The 17573-nt window shown below is 32.6% G+C and overlaps 2 protein-coding genes and 1 pseudogene across 3 annotated transcripts; 1 reads left to right on the top strand and 2 right to left on the bottom strand.

Moving 5' to 3' along the window:
• Positions 1–65: 65 nt before the first annotated feature.
• LOC128159890 (uncharacterized) lies at positions 66–3614 on the bottom strand. 2 transcript variants are annotated; one of them, XM_052823108.1, is made up of 3 exons: positions 3538–3614; positions 3172–3270; positions 66–2657 (listed from the first exon to the last, which is right to left on the bottom strand). In XM_052823108.1, exon 3 carries the CDS (start codon positions 2648–2650, stop codon positions 992–994), a length of 1659 nt encoding a protein of 552 aa, XP_052679068.1. In that variant the 5' UTR covers positions 2651–2657; positions 3172–3270; positions 3538–3614; the 3' UTR covers positions 66–991. The 2 variants fall into 2 exon arrangements, with proteins under 2 accessions (XP_052679068.1, XP_052679069.1); XM_052823109.1 differs by having other exon boundaries at positions 3172–3267.
• Positions 3615–8320: 4706 nt separating this feature from the next.
• Positions 8321–10605, bottom strand: LOC128160856 (uncharacterized; annotated as a pseudogene).
• Positions 10606–14012: 3407 nt separating this feature from the next.
• LOC128160288 (uncharacterized) lies at positions 14013–15274 on the top strand. Its single transcript, XM_052823578.1, has 2 exons — positions 14013–14525; positions 14824–15274. Exons 1-2 carry the CDS (start codon positions 14096–14098, stop codon positions 15228–15230), a joined length of 837 nt encoding a protein of 278 aa, XP_052679538.1. The 5' UTR covers positions 14013–14095; the 3' UTR covers positions 15231–15274.
• Positions 15275–17573: the final 2299 nt, after the last annotated feature.

Here is a 17573-nt window from a genome sequence, read left to right as displayed (position 1 = left end):
TTATTTAGACACTCAAATCATAGTTTTTTTTCTATTAAGTTAAATGAATATGTTAAGTAGTTTTTGAAAATCATTTTTCATCAATATTTATTATAGCTGCAAAAGCACACTTGGTCTCATCTCATCATGTAGTAATTATTATTTTATTGGGGTTTAGCTTAACTTGTATTTTGTTCGAGAAATGAACCAAATTTAAAAAAAAATGAACTTATTACCAAACTTATAAATTTGGATACCACAAAGATAACCTAAGCAGACATACAACGCACTATGTTTTTGCAAGGAAGTAGTGTTTTTACATTAGTTGAAAAAAAAAATCCTTTAAGAGGAATAACACACCTGGAAAAAGTCTATAAAATTAACAGTAAATTATTTGATTATAAAAGATATGATGATAAATAAACTGTACATATGTCAAATAAGCGAAAAATTTGCAGTTTGGGGATAAAAAATGAATATCTGAAAGATTCAATTTAGTAGGTTACAACAAAATCCACTGCGGGATTCGATCTCTGGATGTACGGATCACAAGCCCGACACTTTATCCACTCGGCTGCGGAATAAGTTACATGTTGTCATCGATAAAATCCTTTTAATAAAGCCAAATGTCGTTTCGATGAGAGGTCCGCAATTTTGTGATGATGTGGTATTCCACCTTAATACCACATGATAACTGAACATACACAATACAAATAATTGATAGTATCATTTAAATTTTACCATACCGGTATTTTCTAAGACATTTAGTAAGGTCAGTTCAAAGGCATTATATTATCCCTCAACAGGATGTTAATGTGGTAATTCATAGGGCACACAAATCCATTTTTATGATACAAAATAATATGATAAATATAAAAGGAACGAAATCAGTGTAAGTAAACAAGTAAAGAATTTCATGTATTATATGAAATATTTCAATAATTATACACATTGAAAATGTCAGTCTTGAAGAAAAAAATAATTTCCATTACTGTGTTTACATAATAAGTGTCTATTTTAGATATTGGATTTTCTTCACATTGCCACTGTAATGCTCGCACACAAACAGATTGTCATCATTGTCCACACATACTCCAAAAGGATTCTTTAGATCACAGTTTTTAATGTAACGGAGAAACTGTCCATTCTGATCCAGAAGGTGGATACAATGCTTGTCAAAGTCGGCTATCAGGATACAACTCTGACTGTCTGTTGTGATGCCGTAGGGTTTAAATGGTTTGTTCTTGGTAACTGAGGGATGGCCCGTGTACCTCCATCTGAGTCTACCGTCCTGATTTACCACCACTACAGCACTAGCATACCAGTCAGCTACACAGATGTCATGGTTTCTGTTCTCAGCGATGTATTTCATTGCACCATTTCCTGAGTACAAAGGCTTACCTGTACCATCAAATTGAATTGTATGTTTCTCTGTAGATCCTGAGTAACGGACAACTTTGGATTGAGTTCTATCATTACTGTACATTGTTACCAGGAGATCACCAGTAGAGGTGACACACAGCTGATTAGGCGTCCATCCATGTAATCTGATCAACTCCTCTGTCTGACCATTATTCACTTTTTTCACCGTCATTGTTTTCCTATCAGAGTACAATAAATCACCATCATTGTCTACAGCTATATCTGTAATATCCTCTCCTGATTTTGTCTTGATTATTTCGATTATTGATCCTTTTCTATTAAAGCACTTAATATCATTTGTCAATTTAAACGTCCATATCTTGTCTTCATTCAAGCATGTGACACTGCGTTGATATATATAACCAGTCTGTATTGTGGTCAAAAGCTCTGGTTCATCTAGTAGTTCAATGACTGAAATGTTGGGTTCGTTTAGTGACAAGGAATTTTCCTCTCTTGCAGTAGATAATGGGGTGATATGTCCAAACAAACTATACAGCTTCTCACGATCTATTGGTTTTGAAATAAATTTTGGTAGAGATATCTGAACCTTCAGTGGAGGCTTACTAAACTCTCTGATCTTAGAGGTATATTGAATGGTAGCAGATACTTCAGCGGATTTCTCAATTTCTTTTAAGGCCAGTAGGGTTTGCTTGATGAGAGACTGTATTTGTTTGACTTCATCCAGGTGTTTCTGTAAAATGTCTTTGTGTTTCCTTTTTATGTCGCAAATTTCGGTTTTCATCTTGTTGATAACGAGGTCGATTTCTCTGTGCCATTGTTCTCCTTGTTTGGACATTTCTGTTGTAAGTATTTCATATCCTCCGTCCAAGTTGGCAAGTTGATTTTCCAAATCGAGGGCAATTTCTTCATGTAAAGGTGAAATACGGATTTTTAACTCTTCTGCATCCTTAATAATGACTTTCTTTGTATTATAAACTTCTGAAACTTCTGCAAAGCTATGCCCCTTGTGTTGATCAGATGCCATACAAGAAGAACAAACATAATTATCGCAATCCTTACAATGCAAATCACAAGTCTTGTTTGGATGTGTTTCACATTTCGGATAAATGAGGGTTGATCTTCGATCCTGGAAAGGGACTATTTTATGTTTGTCATATCCATCTAAGATATGATCCAGTATACAGGGCTTGCATAGGTTGACATGACAAAAGTCACAGTAGCTGTGTACAACGGTCGTCTCACAAAGGTCACACCGGTGCAAATCCTGGGCACTAGGATTAGGATCCATAGTTGTTCTATAAGTAAATTGTTAGACAAATAATTCTTTTCGAAAGATGTTTATATTATTAGAAAACAATTTCAACTCTTCGATGTGTTTACCTTCAAGATTCTTGAAAAGATAAAGAAACTTTATGTGGTCGATTCTGTTAATCGATATCCAACATGATTTCATGTTTATCTAATAATTCTATATTTTATTTAAACAACCGACTTTTTTTTCTTGAAATTTTCTTCTTTTTCACTTGGTCGATATGATATCAGAAGCAGATTTAAAAATCCTTTAATGAATTCAGATTCAGCCTGGTGACAAATGCATTGGATCGCAGTGCAGCGGAAACAACATGAAAATAAGGGGTGTTTAAGACGATTGTCTAAAATATTAAATTTTATGCAACTAAATCTATGTAAATGAACTGTCAGTGAGCATGGTAACGATTTGGGCTCAAACTTTTTGATCACAATGCTCTAATGTGAAAACACAGTTTTTACCACGTATCAAGTTACGAACCAGATATACAAAATACATACCTTTTTAGTTGATAGTGATTGTGTCAGAGCTCTAACATGTTTATCAATTTGACATGCTGCATGTCAGCTATTATTTTTCGTTGAGATACAGGCCTGCTGCTTACAGCTAAACACAACAAGAGTTTAATTACATTAGTCATCATTTGGGTGATCATTACAAATAAATTTTGAAGCATGTATTTTGTATTTAAACTCTTCAAGTTTTATATTCCATTTGCAGATGAATCAGGTTTTCTAAAGTGAAAGTAGTTATAAAAATAATGTGAATGATTGTAGAATGTCTTGACAAACTACATATATCTTTAAAAAAAACCGTATTCTTAGTTTCGACTTGTGGTTTAACATATATTTATAAAGAATACATACCGTGTTAATAATGAAAAACAATATTTTTTATCCGGAATAATCTTCACTTTATATGTAAGATGGCTGAGTGTTTAAGGTCAGACGACACGTTCTTCAATTTTATATAACTTTTTCCAGGAATTTGTTGATGGTTAACTACTATTTTGACAAGCTTTCTTGCAAAAAAATTAGGGTACCTTACCAGGCATTTCTGCAAAATACTAGTGTATGCAATTTCCTATATAATCTTGTAAATATACACTTGAATTGCTGATATAAAAATAAATACATATTTTTATTATTATTATGATTATTAATATTATAATAATAATAATAATAAATACATATACAGCACAGCAAAATTCACTATATCGGAACTCTATCTCGGCCGGGGCGGGGCTTTGAACTCACGACCTCTAGAACCTATAATTATGCTTCTGGCAGTGAGCGGTCACTGTTCTAACCACTCGGCTATCTAGACACCTACTACATACAATTAAAATTAAATAATTATAATAATTATAAAATTAATATTTTTTATTGGAACTCTTTCTTACGAGGAGATACAAAAAAGACTCTCGAGGAACGTGTCGTCTGACCTTAAGGAATGTCATCACACGACAAGTTAACAAATAAACAATGAGTTATTTCCCGTGTATCGTACGTTGGTGATCGAAACTATGAATCCTTATTTATAAGATTGAAACTAGCTTTAGTAGCTACAAATCTGCAGCTAAACTAGCTTCAGTTTAATTTTTTCAATAGGTAAGTTTTGTAACTTCGATTCTTTGTTTATTTCATTTCCGATCAAAAGTGAATTTTAAAGCTAACTGAGGATATTGAAAAATTGGTTTGTAAAAGTGTTTTTAGACGTTATGTTTCACTGTTTAACGAGACAAAACAAGAGCTGATATGTTATTATAAAATCAGGAAAAAGTTTAGATACTTATTTTATGTAAACACAAGTTCTTATCTTTTACACAGTGAATATGAATACATTTGTTATACACGTTTAGGTGCACCTAAATTTTTCTTAGCCTAATTAAGAATATTTAGCCTACATTTGCAAATATTTTTCCTTAAATGAATCATTCTATAGGATAGCAAACATGTATAATTTTGTGTGAACTTTTTCATGATGTCGTAATGACCATCGTTCACGGTTGCAATATTGTAAAACGTAAAAACATCGTTATATTATTAATTTGGAACAATTTGTCATTCTAAACCATAAATATAAGTAATAAACATCAATGTTCAAAAGTTCAATGGGATATGAACTTGGTTGGTACGAGATCAAATCATCTGAGATCATAAATGATCATAGCACGCGCTAATCGCTTGTTGGTTGAATTATTGTTTACATAAACTCTCGGACAATTTAACAATTCTCAAGGATTTTCTCCTTTTTGAATGTAAATATAAGTTTTAAACAGAATGTTATAAGTTCACCAGGATATGACCTTGTTTGGTACGCGATCAAATCTTCTAAGAAGCCATTCGGGCGTCAAATGATTCGATCACGTGACCAACCATGTTCATATCCCGGTGAACTTCTTAACTTGCTGTTTTTTTCTTAAATGTCTGTTTGGATACATTTTGAAGGTAGATATAATCATCGGTTTGAATAGTCAAATATTTCCTCTATATTTATAATTACTGCACTCTACTTTAAGTTCATACCTTCCATAACCTGGTTATTCAAAATCACGATTACAAAGTACTTTACACTCTTTATTCATATCACGTGATAATCTAAATATTTTATGTTTTTTTAATAACACATGGAATTAATAATAACTTTTTAAATTTGCTTACATTCAATCTATAGAGTAATGAATTCACTACAAGTGTAAATATAGATTTTCGGTTGTACACACGCGTTGTTATGTAAATCATAGTAACAGTCCAACGAATACCTGCTGTTTGTATGGACAGTGCTATGAAACTCTGTGATAACAAGTGTTATGAAATCTAGCTGGGGGCCCCTCGGAATAAGTACAACCAATGGTAATGTCTAGACCCTTGTTGTTGGGTCAACAAGGCAGGAGGGGGGTTTGAGTTCTAGACAAGATGCGTACGTTTGTTAACATTGCTGATAGTGGAAACTTATTATATAATATCAATCTCCAGGATTTAATTCATGGCCTGGGATTATCGCAATTGACATTGACCAATATCAACTCATTATATTTGATAATATGATAAGATAATCACAATCACCAAATGCGGACCCATTGCAGGTGGAACATGTTAATTTTGTTAAAACGAATATGTATTTACTTAGGATTAAAAGATTTGATGTCAATCTTGCATACAAATTTATGTAATTGATGCTGTGATAATTTTTTGCACTAATAAGATTTTGAGATTAAAATATTTATTTAGTTATTATGTCTTCCACATTGATATTCATGAACAGTTCCTGTTTATTATTTAGGTATTATTAAGCGCCTTTTGTTTTTTAAAATTTGTCCCTTGACCCCGCGCATGCGTATTGTTTGAATTAACTTATAAATGTTTATGAACTTTCAGGTAGAAGCAGTTCACTTTCTTAGATCATCTTCATGAAGCCCAAGAAGACAGACTTCCACCTATCAGCTGATCCAGCACCATTAGTTTACGACCTAGTCTTTGAAAGTCCTGATTCCTTTCTCTAAAAGTTGAAGCAAACAAATCCAACCGCAATGATATTCACAGTGAATGACTCCATTCCAAACCCACCCATACCATATCCTGCTCTACCAAAGTTGTTAACGTCATTATACAGATCCGAATTCTGCAGCCTATCTAAAACAGAACTTTCTTCAAGATGCCCTGACGTTTTAGAGGAAATTCATGTCACCTTAGAGGAAGCCACCCACCTGGAGAAGCTGACTCGTAAGCAATTCTTATGTACGCAATGGCACACTCACTGAGCTGGACGACTGACATCCTCCAACTTTTATGATATATGCCACACCAGTCCACAGACACCTAGTGCAACAGTAATACACCGGACAATGGATTATTTACCAATTGTTCAAACAGCTACCATAACATGGGGGAAAACAAAAGAGGAAATTGCAATTCGGGAAAACCAGAACTTGATGCAGAAGCCCAATCCAGGATTTGTTGTTCGACAAAGTGGTCTTGTGACCAAACCTGCATAACGAACACTAGGAGTAACCCCAGTTGGTGTTACCGAGTGTCCATGTTGTGATAAAGGACTTGTGGAAGTTAAGTGTCCTTACAAACATGTCAATACGATTCATGTGAAGTGAAAGACAATGTATTTTTTCAAAATCTCACTCATGTGGTAGTGCTTCATTTAAAGATGTCAACCTGTGCACAAATTCCTTGATAAGATCATCTAAATAATATTATCAAGTCCAGGGACAAATTGCCATTTGGAAGGCTGAGCACTGAGACTTTGTGTTCTGGACATCCAAAGGACTTCACATTAAAAGTGTTCTCCGAGACAAGCCATTTATTGAGGAAATGTTGCAGAAATTAGATGTGTTTTTCATGACTATCATTCGTCCTGAACTATTGACAAGACGCCCGTAAAACTGTGATCAAAATAACAACACAGTTGACATTGTTTGCGTATGTGGTAAATCAAAGGACTATGATGACATGATGGCGTGCAAGTCTGGACATTGCAAACTTGAGTGGTATCACTTAAAGTGTGTTGGACTGAAGCAAGTTCAACAGAGAGCCTGGTCCTGTCTCACATGTAGATAGATGTCAGCAGCGAAAAGATCAAAGATCTTTCACTAAAAAAGTAGACATTTGCATTTGTGCAAAGTGTGATGTTTGTTCCTGGAAATATCAGTATTATTGACGGAATATATTTTAGTTTCAGGACTTTTTGTGATTAAAAAAACATACATTAATATTTTAAATCTTTGTTCTTTGTTGTTCAGTAATAAAGTCCGTTATACAGTCAACTGTGTTTTCTTTTTTGAGAGTGTTCATTTGACCCTTTTGAGACAGGTTGCTGGCCTAAAAACAATAAACTGAGAACAGGCTAAAATCAAATTTTAATCTAAAGATACTAAATTCAAATAAAAAAAACCCACCTTTAAAATTATTTTAAATGTAATGGTATATTTCATCAATAATTTCAATTCATTTTTTTTAAGTTTATGGTCTTCAACCCTGTAAAGTGTTATGTATATGTCAATTGAAAATTTTACAATTCACAGAATAATGAAAGCAGTTACTCGGTGGAGATTATGACCTTATTCTTCATTCACATCATTGAGGTATTCAAGATTTATGATTTAAGCAATGAAAATTTCAGCATGCAATCTAGAGATTTTGAGCTTACACTGAGGTAGAGAAATGGAGTAATTTTTTTACTTAGGACAATTTCATCAGACTGGTAACATGGGAAAGACCCAGATCCGTTTAAGTGTGGTAACAGAACAAATATCCAGCTCTGCTTATTAACTTCTCAAACCAGAATCATGGATCAATTTTCAATTCAACAACGGCCCAATTATCTTGAAGCAGTTTTTTGAGTTTTCACTTAAATTTGAAAATTGTCGAACTTAAAGATTTAAGATAGAAAAAATAAAATTAAACTATTAAAAATTGCTTCCCCTTTAAGTTTGTGGTTAAATATATGCTTTTAAAAGAAAAGTCATTTATCATGGAATATTAAAAATAAATCAGTTTATGAATAACTGAAATAAGTCTAAGACTGCTTCATGATCATGAGGCATGGAGTACCAAGATGGTGATATCGAATAGCAACTTTCAAACCATATATTTCTCTTTCTGAAAAAAAAGAAAGTCACATTGATAAGATCTCCATTTATTCATTTAATAAAGAATTCTTTTTACATACATGTATTATAAATAAATAAGCAATATTCAATCATAAAAGTAATTTTATTTTAGAATCGGAGTTAATATTCATAGCTTGTTAAACAAAATGAAAGTTTTCTAAAACTGCTTTGCACAATTCCTTGTCAAGTGATAACACAAACAATGTATGTATTTAAAAAGGCACAGAACTGATCCAGTACATTGCATAAATTTTATAGATTTTGTCCTGAACCTCACAAATCACAAAGCAACTCATAAAATAGGTACAATGGTGTTGATAATGGCTGTCACAACACGCACTAGTTTTTCACCAGAGGTAATACCTGAATCCACTTTCCTCTTCACTAGATTGATTGGCAATGTTCCTTTGATAATTTCAAAGTTCTTTAATCTTCCTATGACCCTTTCAAATTGGATTCTAGCACGATACATCATTCGGGACTTCCCCACCTCTTTACTTGATAACTGCTTCTTGCCTTTGGTGAAGGCAGGTACAATCAACTTGGCAAATATAGCAAACTAAGAAGGTGTATTTAGGTTTACATTGGGCTCTATAAGGGAATTGAATTGATATTCTTTTCCCTTTATGCTTTTGCGAGGAAGTAGTGTTTTTACATTTGTTATATTGGAAACAAATCCTTTAATATCACATAATAACTGAACATACACAATATAATTAATTGATTGTATCATTCAAATCTTACCATATTTTTTAAGTAAGGTCGGTTCAAAGTCCTTAAATTTTTTACTAAACATACATGATATTACTTGTTATGTGTTGAATCATGGGACACACAAATCCTTTTTTATATAAATACAAAATAATCTGATAAATAAAAAGAATGAAATCTTTGTAAGTAAACAGAAAAATAATGTCATGAATTATATGAAATATTTTAATAATTTTACAAATCAAAATTGTCAGTCTTGAAAAAAAAATTACTGTGTAAACATAGGTGTCTATTTTAGATATCGGATTTTCTTTACATCACCAATGTAAAACTCACTCATTTTTGTCCACATCTAAACCCCAAGGATACTCCAGACAACAGTTATCAATGTAATAGAGAAACAGCCCATTAAGATCAAGAATTTGGACACACTGGTTGTCTTTATCTGCTGTCAGGAAATGACACTGATTGTCTGTTGTGATACCACAGGATTCAAATGATTTGTTCATGAGAGATGACCGGTGTATCTCCATCTGAGCTTCCCGCCCTGATGAACAGCAACTACTGCACCGGCAGTACAGTCAGCTACACAGATGTCATGGTTCCTATTCTCTGTTCATTACACTATTTCCTAAGTACAGAGGCTTAACCTTACCATCAAACTGAATCGTTTGTTTCTCCGTAGACCCTTAGAAACGGACACTTTGGACTGAGTTTTATCATCACTATACATAGTCACCAGGAGATCACTGGTAGATGTAACACACAGCTGATTGGGTGTCCATCCCTGTAATCTGATCAACTCTGTTGTCTGTCTATTATTCATTTTATTCACCGTCTTTGTTTGCAATTCTGAGTACAATAGATTCCCATCATTGTCGACAGCTATATCTAAAGCCAACCTCCCATAATTTTGTCTTGATTGTGTGGAGTATTGATTCTTTGATGTTAAAGCATTTAATATGATTCCAATTATGAGTCCATATCTTGTCCTCATTCAGACAGGTAACACTGTGTATATTGGCATACCCAGTCTGTATCGTAGTACACGCTTTGGTTCATCCAGTAGTTCTCAACTGAAGTGTTTGATTGGCTAAGTGACAAGGCATTTTCCTCTCTTGCAGGAGATAATGGGGTGACCTGTCTAAACAAACTATACAGCTTCTCACGGTCTGTTGGTTTTGAAATAAATTTTGGCAGAGATATTTGAACCTTAGGTGGAGACTTGCTGAAATTTCCGATCTTGGAGATGTATTCAATGGTAGAAGATACTTCAGTGGATTCCTAAATTTCAATAAGGCCTGTAGGGTTTGCATGATGAAAAAAACTGTGTTTGTTTAATTTCATTCAAGTGTGTCCATAAGATGTCTCTTTGTTTTACTTTTATCTCGCCGAATTCGGTTTTCTTCTTGTTGATAACGATGTCGATTTCTCTGTGCCATTGCTCTCCTTGTTTTGAGATTTCTGTGTTAACTTTCTCATATCCTCCATCCAGGTTGGCAAGATGATTTTCAAAATCCAGTGCAATATCTTCATATGAAGGTGAAATACGGATTTTTAACTCTTCTGCATCCTTCTTAATAATGACTTTCTTAATCATTTAGCCTCTGAAACTTCTGCGAAACTGTGTACCTTGTGTTTATCAGATGCCATACAAGAAGAACAAAAACACATATTGCAATCTTTACACTGCAATTCACAAGTTTTGTTTCGATGTATTCCACATTTTGGATAAATGAGGGTCGATCTTCGTTCCTGGAAATTAACTATTGAATGTTTATGATATCCATCTGAGATGTGTTCACCTATACAGGGCTTGCAAAGGTTGACATGACAAAAGTCACAGTAGCTATGTACTATGGCAGTCTCACAAAGATCACATCGGTTCACATCCTGGGCATTAGAATGAGGATCCATAGTTGATCTACAAATAAAATAATAAATGATTAATCTTTATTTGAAGAAACCTTATCTGTCAATTCCTAGGTTGAGTAAGATTGACATAATATTAGAAAGCGACCAGAGAAATCATCATACAATTTTGAATCAAAAACAAATTTTACACGCATAATTTAATAAAAACGCAAAGAGAATTGTAAAAAATGTATTTGTTTTGATACTTTAATATACTCGTAAAGATAATTTGGGATGTAAAGTCTTCTATCATATTTTTCGACAGTTATTTGAAAAGGTTTGATAATATGTAGAATTGTTTAGTTGCTATAGAATTGTATTAATTTGATATTAAGTAAAACAGGAAAAATACTGCCTCCTTGATGGTCCTCAGGACATAAGCCTTAACCTTATAAATAATTAAATAAATTATTATTTACTAACGATGCAAATTATTCTATTCTTTAAATTCATAACAAATAACCCTATATTTTGATTCAAAGATTTTAGACAATAAAGCCATATGAATCTAGAAATACCAAAATTATGTAATTGTGTAAACTTTCATATATCCCTCTTTTTATCTGAGTTTACAAAGCTATGGATGATAAATATTGTGTACGCCCAGGCGTTTTGGCGTCAATGGTATCATATTTTTATTGCTGTAGTTTACTCTATAAGTTTAGTTAAAATAACTGATAGCCTGAGAGTGTGTTACGAATAAATTTGAGTTTTGGGCAGGGGTTCTGTAGAAAGTATTTGTCCTTTGGGCCAAATTAAAAAATATATATATTTACATGTGAACATTGCATGCATGGTCATGAAAAAGAATTATGTGGTTTTCCTTCCTAAGGTATCAAATATTTATAAATAATTTACTAATATAGCACTTTTTAAAAGTTTTCATTCTGTTAAAGCCACTTTAAGTCACGTTCAATCGTTAACCTCGACAATCTCTCTTACCCCATCAATACTAGGTTTGACAAGTTCTATTTATAAGATTTTAAAATGGAATGAAGCGATGATTGCTCTTCTAATTGTAAATGACCCGTACATGTAATCGTGAAAGATATGTACGAAGTACTTTATATTACAAACTCCACTTTGAATTTTTAAATATTTACCTGATAAGATTGCATGTTTTTCACTCTTGTGGGAAATTTATCTATACATGAACCTTATTAGCTGCTTAAATGATTAAATGCAGAATTTTTGTTCTTCCCACGTAGATGCCACACACATTGTTTTTATTGATTTACCTAAAATGATCCACAGATATCACCATGTCTTTTCCAATTTTCTTTTTCGATATGGTTATACCTTGAGTGTTCGCTGTACATATCATTATCAGCTGATTATACCAGGTCAAGTGCAAATTTTTAGATTAAGCTTAAAATAGCTTTACAACTTTATCAAGCTTTAAGAAGATTTGAAATAGTTTACCTGTCGTATTTTGTACTGATGTGGGTATTTTTAGCATGTGTACTTTTATACATCCAAAGTGAAAGAAATTTAATCCAAACAGAATTTCTATTCTGTATATAGAGTTTATTTCGTAGTTTCAGAATGGTTAATTAAATAAAATGGTTTATCGAAAATCTACATCAGAAAGTGGTACATACCGTGTTAATAGGAAACTCATACACTTAGACTACTCTGCACTGTAACATGACCTAGCTTGTAAGAAATACAGTCAGCTGACAGATTTACTATAATTAGAGTTACTTCCCTTGACGGATTATTTTAACAGCTATTGGCTTAAGATAAACCAAAACCACAGTTCTTTCTTTGGAAAGAAATGAAGGATAAGAAATCTTCTTCTTTTTATATATACCTAGTTTTGATTTTTAAAATAAATGTTTTTGTTACTTCTTACTCACTGTATATTATTTGAAAACTTAAAAAAAAAATGCAAATGCTAATCTCCCTTCAACCCCCCCCCCCCCCAAAAAAAAAAAAAACCAACAGAAAACAGAAAACAAAAACAAAATAAAACAAAACCATGCAGATGATGATTTTTTAACCACATAATAAACAGTTTTACATTGTATTTTATTCAATTCCATGCGCTATCGAGCACTTGGTCAGCAATGCAGTTTGTATGTTTGAAATCTTGCACTGCTGATGATCGTTTCAATTTTATCCCATCCATGTCATATAACGTGGAAATAATACAGCAAAAGTTTTGTTTTAGCATTAGAAAGATGTTGCCTTTGTCAGAAATGCGGCATACGATTAATGCAATGACACATCGTACTTTTCAAGCTGGGCTCAATTTTCAATTTTGTTTTGTCGGATAGACCCAAGAAATTGCATTCGCTGATCGCATTCTGTATTTTTGTTGACTTAAAAAAGAAACATAGTGACAAACACTTTGGTTTATTGTGTTTCATCAATATATGACATGTTTCATAGTACAAATGAAAGGTTTTGTTCTTCGGCGAAAATTTTGAACTTTATTTTGCCTCACCATAAATATAGACTTTACCATCCAGACGTATGTTAAGAGAAACATTCTCTTTATACTATATTTGTATATTCTAAGATTTCAAAGTGATATTTAGGTCCAATGGGCCAGGTGTAATTCGATGATGCATAATATAGTATAATTCTATACTTTTGACATACACATGTCACTATAATGAAATATTTACTTACTAAAAAATATTTACTGACCTCTAAGTTTTTTAAAAGGTACTTTTAGTTATGTTTTAAAATTTCACTCTCTTGAGATATATTTTTATGATTTTATACAGTGTAAAAACCAGAAAAACAAAGGTAAGAATAAGTCCCTGACTAAAAAACCCCCCATTTTTCACCTGATTTTTTCTGTAATTATCTACAACTAACAGTGCTAGTTTTTAATCTTTTTAATAGACGGAGAAATGAAATATTCCAATCAAAATTAAAACTAGTTACTTTAATTGATTTTTTTAAATCATTTATATTGATTTTACTGGCTGTGTTATACTCCCTGTTACTTTACAGAAAATCTTGCGTGACAAAACCTTGATAAATCAAACCCAGTATTTTATTTCCGGAACTGACCTTAACCGTGTTTGCCGTAACTAGACCAGGATAGCAAAGGTGCAGTGCGTGTCTTCATATCAGATACGATCGTGCAAGGTATAAAATTTCTTTGAGATTGTGTCTCAAATTATTTTCCGGCATTGCGTAGATTTGACTAAAAGCAAAGAATGAAAAGTCAAATTTGCATTCTAGCTTTATTGTTCTTGATACAATTAGGGATGTGCGCGGGCAACCAATTGCAACAACTTGAAAAAATGGTAGAAAAACTTCAAGACACAGTAATGTCTGTTACAATAGAAAATGCAAAATTGCAGGACGCTGTCTTGTCAGTTACTACGGAAAACGCAAAATACTCGGATCTGATTGAGAATCTAGTGGAAAAAGTAGCTTATCAAGAAAGAAGAATATGGATATTGGAGACAGAATGCAAAACAGACGACTCTATTTATCCTAAAATGAAAACAAATAAGACAAGTGATGAACAGATTAACAAAAAAGACTATGCTTTTGTCGAAGCAATGTATCCTAAAAAAACGTCTTTAATTGGACAAATTATGCATAAGGCACCGCAAAGACGATCAGTTGATTCTGGGCATGGTAAGGAGAATTCTAAATAATCTATTTTTGTAAAATGAAAGAAACAGAAACAGGTTTTGTTTCCTCTATGCTTTAAAAGTAGCATTAATAAAAATGGTAATTCAAATTGGAAATGAAAATTCAATACACTCCTCCTGATACTCTCAAGATGTGTTTACTAATCTTTATCGGTTCTCATGTGTAATTAATGGAAAATTTGTATTTTATCAAATGATATTTAATTAAAGTTTGAGTGGAGAAATGCTTTTGATTTATACCTAATATGTTATTGGTAATTTACATATTTTTCCTAATCTAGAAAACGTTGCCTTTTTTTCCTATTTGTCCGGAGATCTGAGGGAACCAAGCCCTGGTCACGTTTTGGTGTTTGATGTTGCTCCTACTAACAATGGTGGTCACTATAATAGGTATGCTGGGATGTTCACTGCTCCTCACTCTGGTACTTATGTCTTTACGTGGACATCCTACTGCGAGGCTGGAGGCTACACAAACCTTCAACTAGTGGTAAATGCAAACGCAGTTGACAGTTCCTACTGCAATGCCGACGGAGCAAGTTGGTATAGATCTGCATCTGGCACTGCGGTCGTACAAATTGGTCAAGGAGATGTAGTTTTCGTTAGGACTCACCATTATCACACCAGCTACAGAGATTTGTTGAGTAAGGAGTATCTACGCACAACCTTTGCAGGATGGTCTCTGTCTTAATATTTGTTTGTAAAATCGTAAAATTAAAAATTCAATATAATGGACTTCATCTTAGTTCATCGTTGGTTTTTGGAAACCATACTGTGGTTTCATCAATATTCGCTGAATACCAATTTTTGTGGATTTCGTTTTCAAGTTTATCCATGAAATTAAATATTCATTAAAATGCAATTTATAATATCAATTTGTATTAATAGGGTCATTGGCCACGAATTTACGTATCCTTGAAACTGTGATTTTCCCTTTATCCACGAAAATTGATACCCTTGAATATTAATGAAACCACAGTAGTTATAATGTATCCTAAAACGTACTGTCATTTTTAGCAGTTTTCTTTTTAAAAATAAAAAACGGAAATAAACGGAATTTTTCAAAAATATGTCAAAATTAATATTCATAATCCATATCAAAACAAACATGAACTCCGCAACTTGAAGAAAAAAATGTTTTCTGTGTAACGGCTTCATAATTTTATAACTATCGATTGCACTCTTTTAGAAAAAAACCATTCATGCCTTACAGCTAAGCGAAGTCTGGATTTTCATACAAGGAAATAAATATATATTGGTCAAACGTGTAATACACGATGTGACCACAATGGAGTTGATTGTTAAGTAAATTTCAGTTATAGTACAATCCTATTTGTTCTATATTTTTAAGCTAGGACAAGGTTAAATTCTAATCGCCATTATCACATGTAATATTAATAAGTGTTTGTTTAAAACGAGTGCAATTCGCAGGTGTCTATTCGAGTCATATCTATCTTTTAAGGTGCATGTACAATCTTTTAAAAGATATTAGTTATTGGTACGGCTTTTGTTATGTTATTGAAAGCATCTGCCAACATTTTAAAAGTATCTTGATGTTGTTGTGAGAAAATGATATCAAAGGAAACTAATTGTTAAAAATACATCCTTCTAAATTTATACTTTATTTAAACTGTTTATTTATCTATACTCTTATTATGATTCTTTCCTTACAGTTAAACACACTCAATCTTTAACACTTGTTCTGAAACATGCATGTTTAATTTTGTTTTAATCGTTACATTTTTTCTATATTTGACCACTATTTATTATCTCTAAATCACATAATGTTTTAATCAATAACCGGAAAAGGAAAATCGAAGTCAAGTTATAAAGGACTTAATGAAACAAATATTGTCATCAAACATCAATAATTTAAAGATAATTGACAATTTCTGATTCTAAGGGGGTCAGGATGACCCCTTAGGGTCATGACTTACGTGCCGTAATGATCTGATGCGCCTGCATGACCTAACAAGGAATAATATCTTTGGATTAAGGTGGGGATGGTTTTTATGATATTTAATAATTTCAGGAAGAGCATTTGGGATCATGACCTACATACCATCTTAAATGCCTTGAACAAAGAAACAATAATATAATATGTACATGATATATGATCAATCAATTTAAGAACACAGATATAGATCAATCATCTGTTTTGTAATACTTCCTATGTATATATACATGTATATGTATTAGTTTTTGTTTTGTTCTATACTATTCATGTTCATGACTGTAGTATGGCTTAGTCTTATTTTAAATTACATTAAAAAATTGTCAAATATATGACTTGGAACCCCAACTCCCAAACAAACTCATATATAAATTGTTCTCCCCCCCCCCTCCCTTGTCGAATGATCTATCAAAATCAAAATATAATTTGGGTGTCTAAAAACTTACATAAACTGGTAAAAAATGTTATTCTTAAAAAAATTATATTACACCTTGCATAATTGACAAATGATCTATTGAGATATGATCAGAGGTCATATTTCTACCTTGAGATCAATAAGTAGTATTCATTGACAAGTTAAAATTAATAACAATAAATTATTCAAATTATAAATGTTTATATCCACAGTCACCCCCCCCCCCCCCCCCCCAATCTAATCTGGTTAAAAAGATTCAGTCTTTTTAATACATTCTTACATGTGTACAGAAGCACATTTTAAATCATTTCTTGATTGCTTTTTCTCTTGTGATTAACATTTTGGATTAACAAAATGTTATATGCATCACTTCCATGTGTATTAATCGCCTATTTGGGGCAATTGTAAAGTTTCCTAAACAAAGCAGTGACATATCATTAGGCTAGGAATTACCCGGCACATGGATCAAACACTACTGTATAACATATGAATAAGATAAAATACATTATTATGGGGGTTGGGGGGTTAAAGACAACACCTGGGGGTCATTAATGTACTTTACACCATTTGATGCATCATGCATGCATAATGACATTAGAAGATATTTTGTATTTTCCTGTTTCGTGGGGTCAGAACAGTCCCATAAGGTCATGACCTACATTGTT

The sequence above is a fragment of the Crassostrea angulata genome, chromosome 8 (assembly GCF_025612915.1).
Source record: "Crassostrea angulata isolate pt1a10 chromosome 8, ASM2561291v2, whole genome shotgun sequence".
NCBI classification, from domain to species: Eukaryota; Metazoa; Mollusca; class Bivalvia; order Ostreida; family Ostreidae; genus Magallana; species Magallana angulata.
This window is presented reverse-complemented; position numbering and strand designations above follow the sequence as displayed.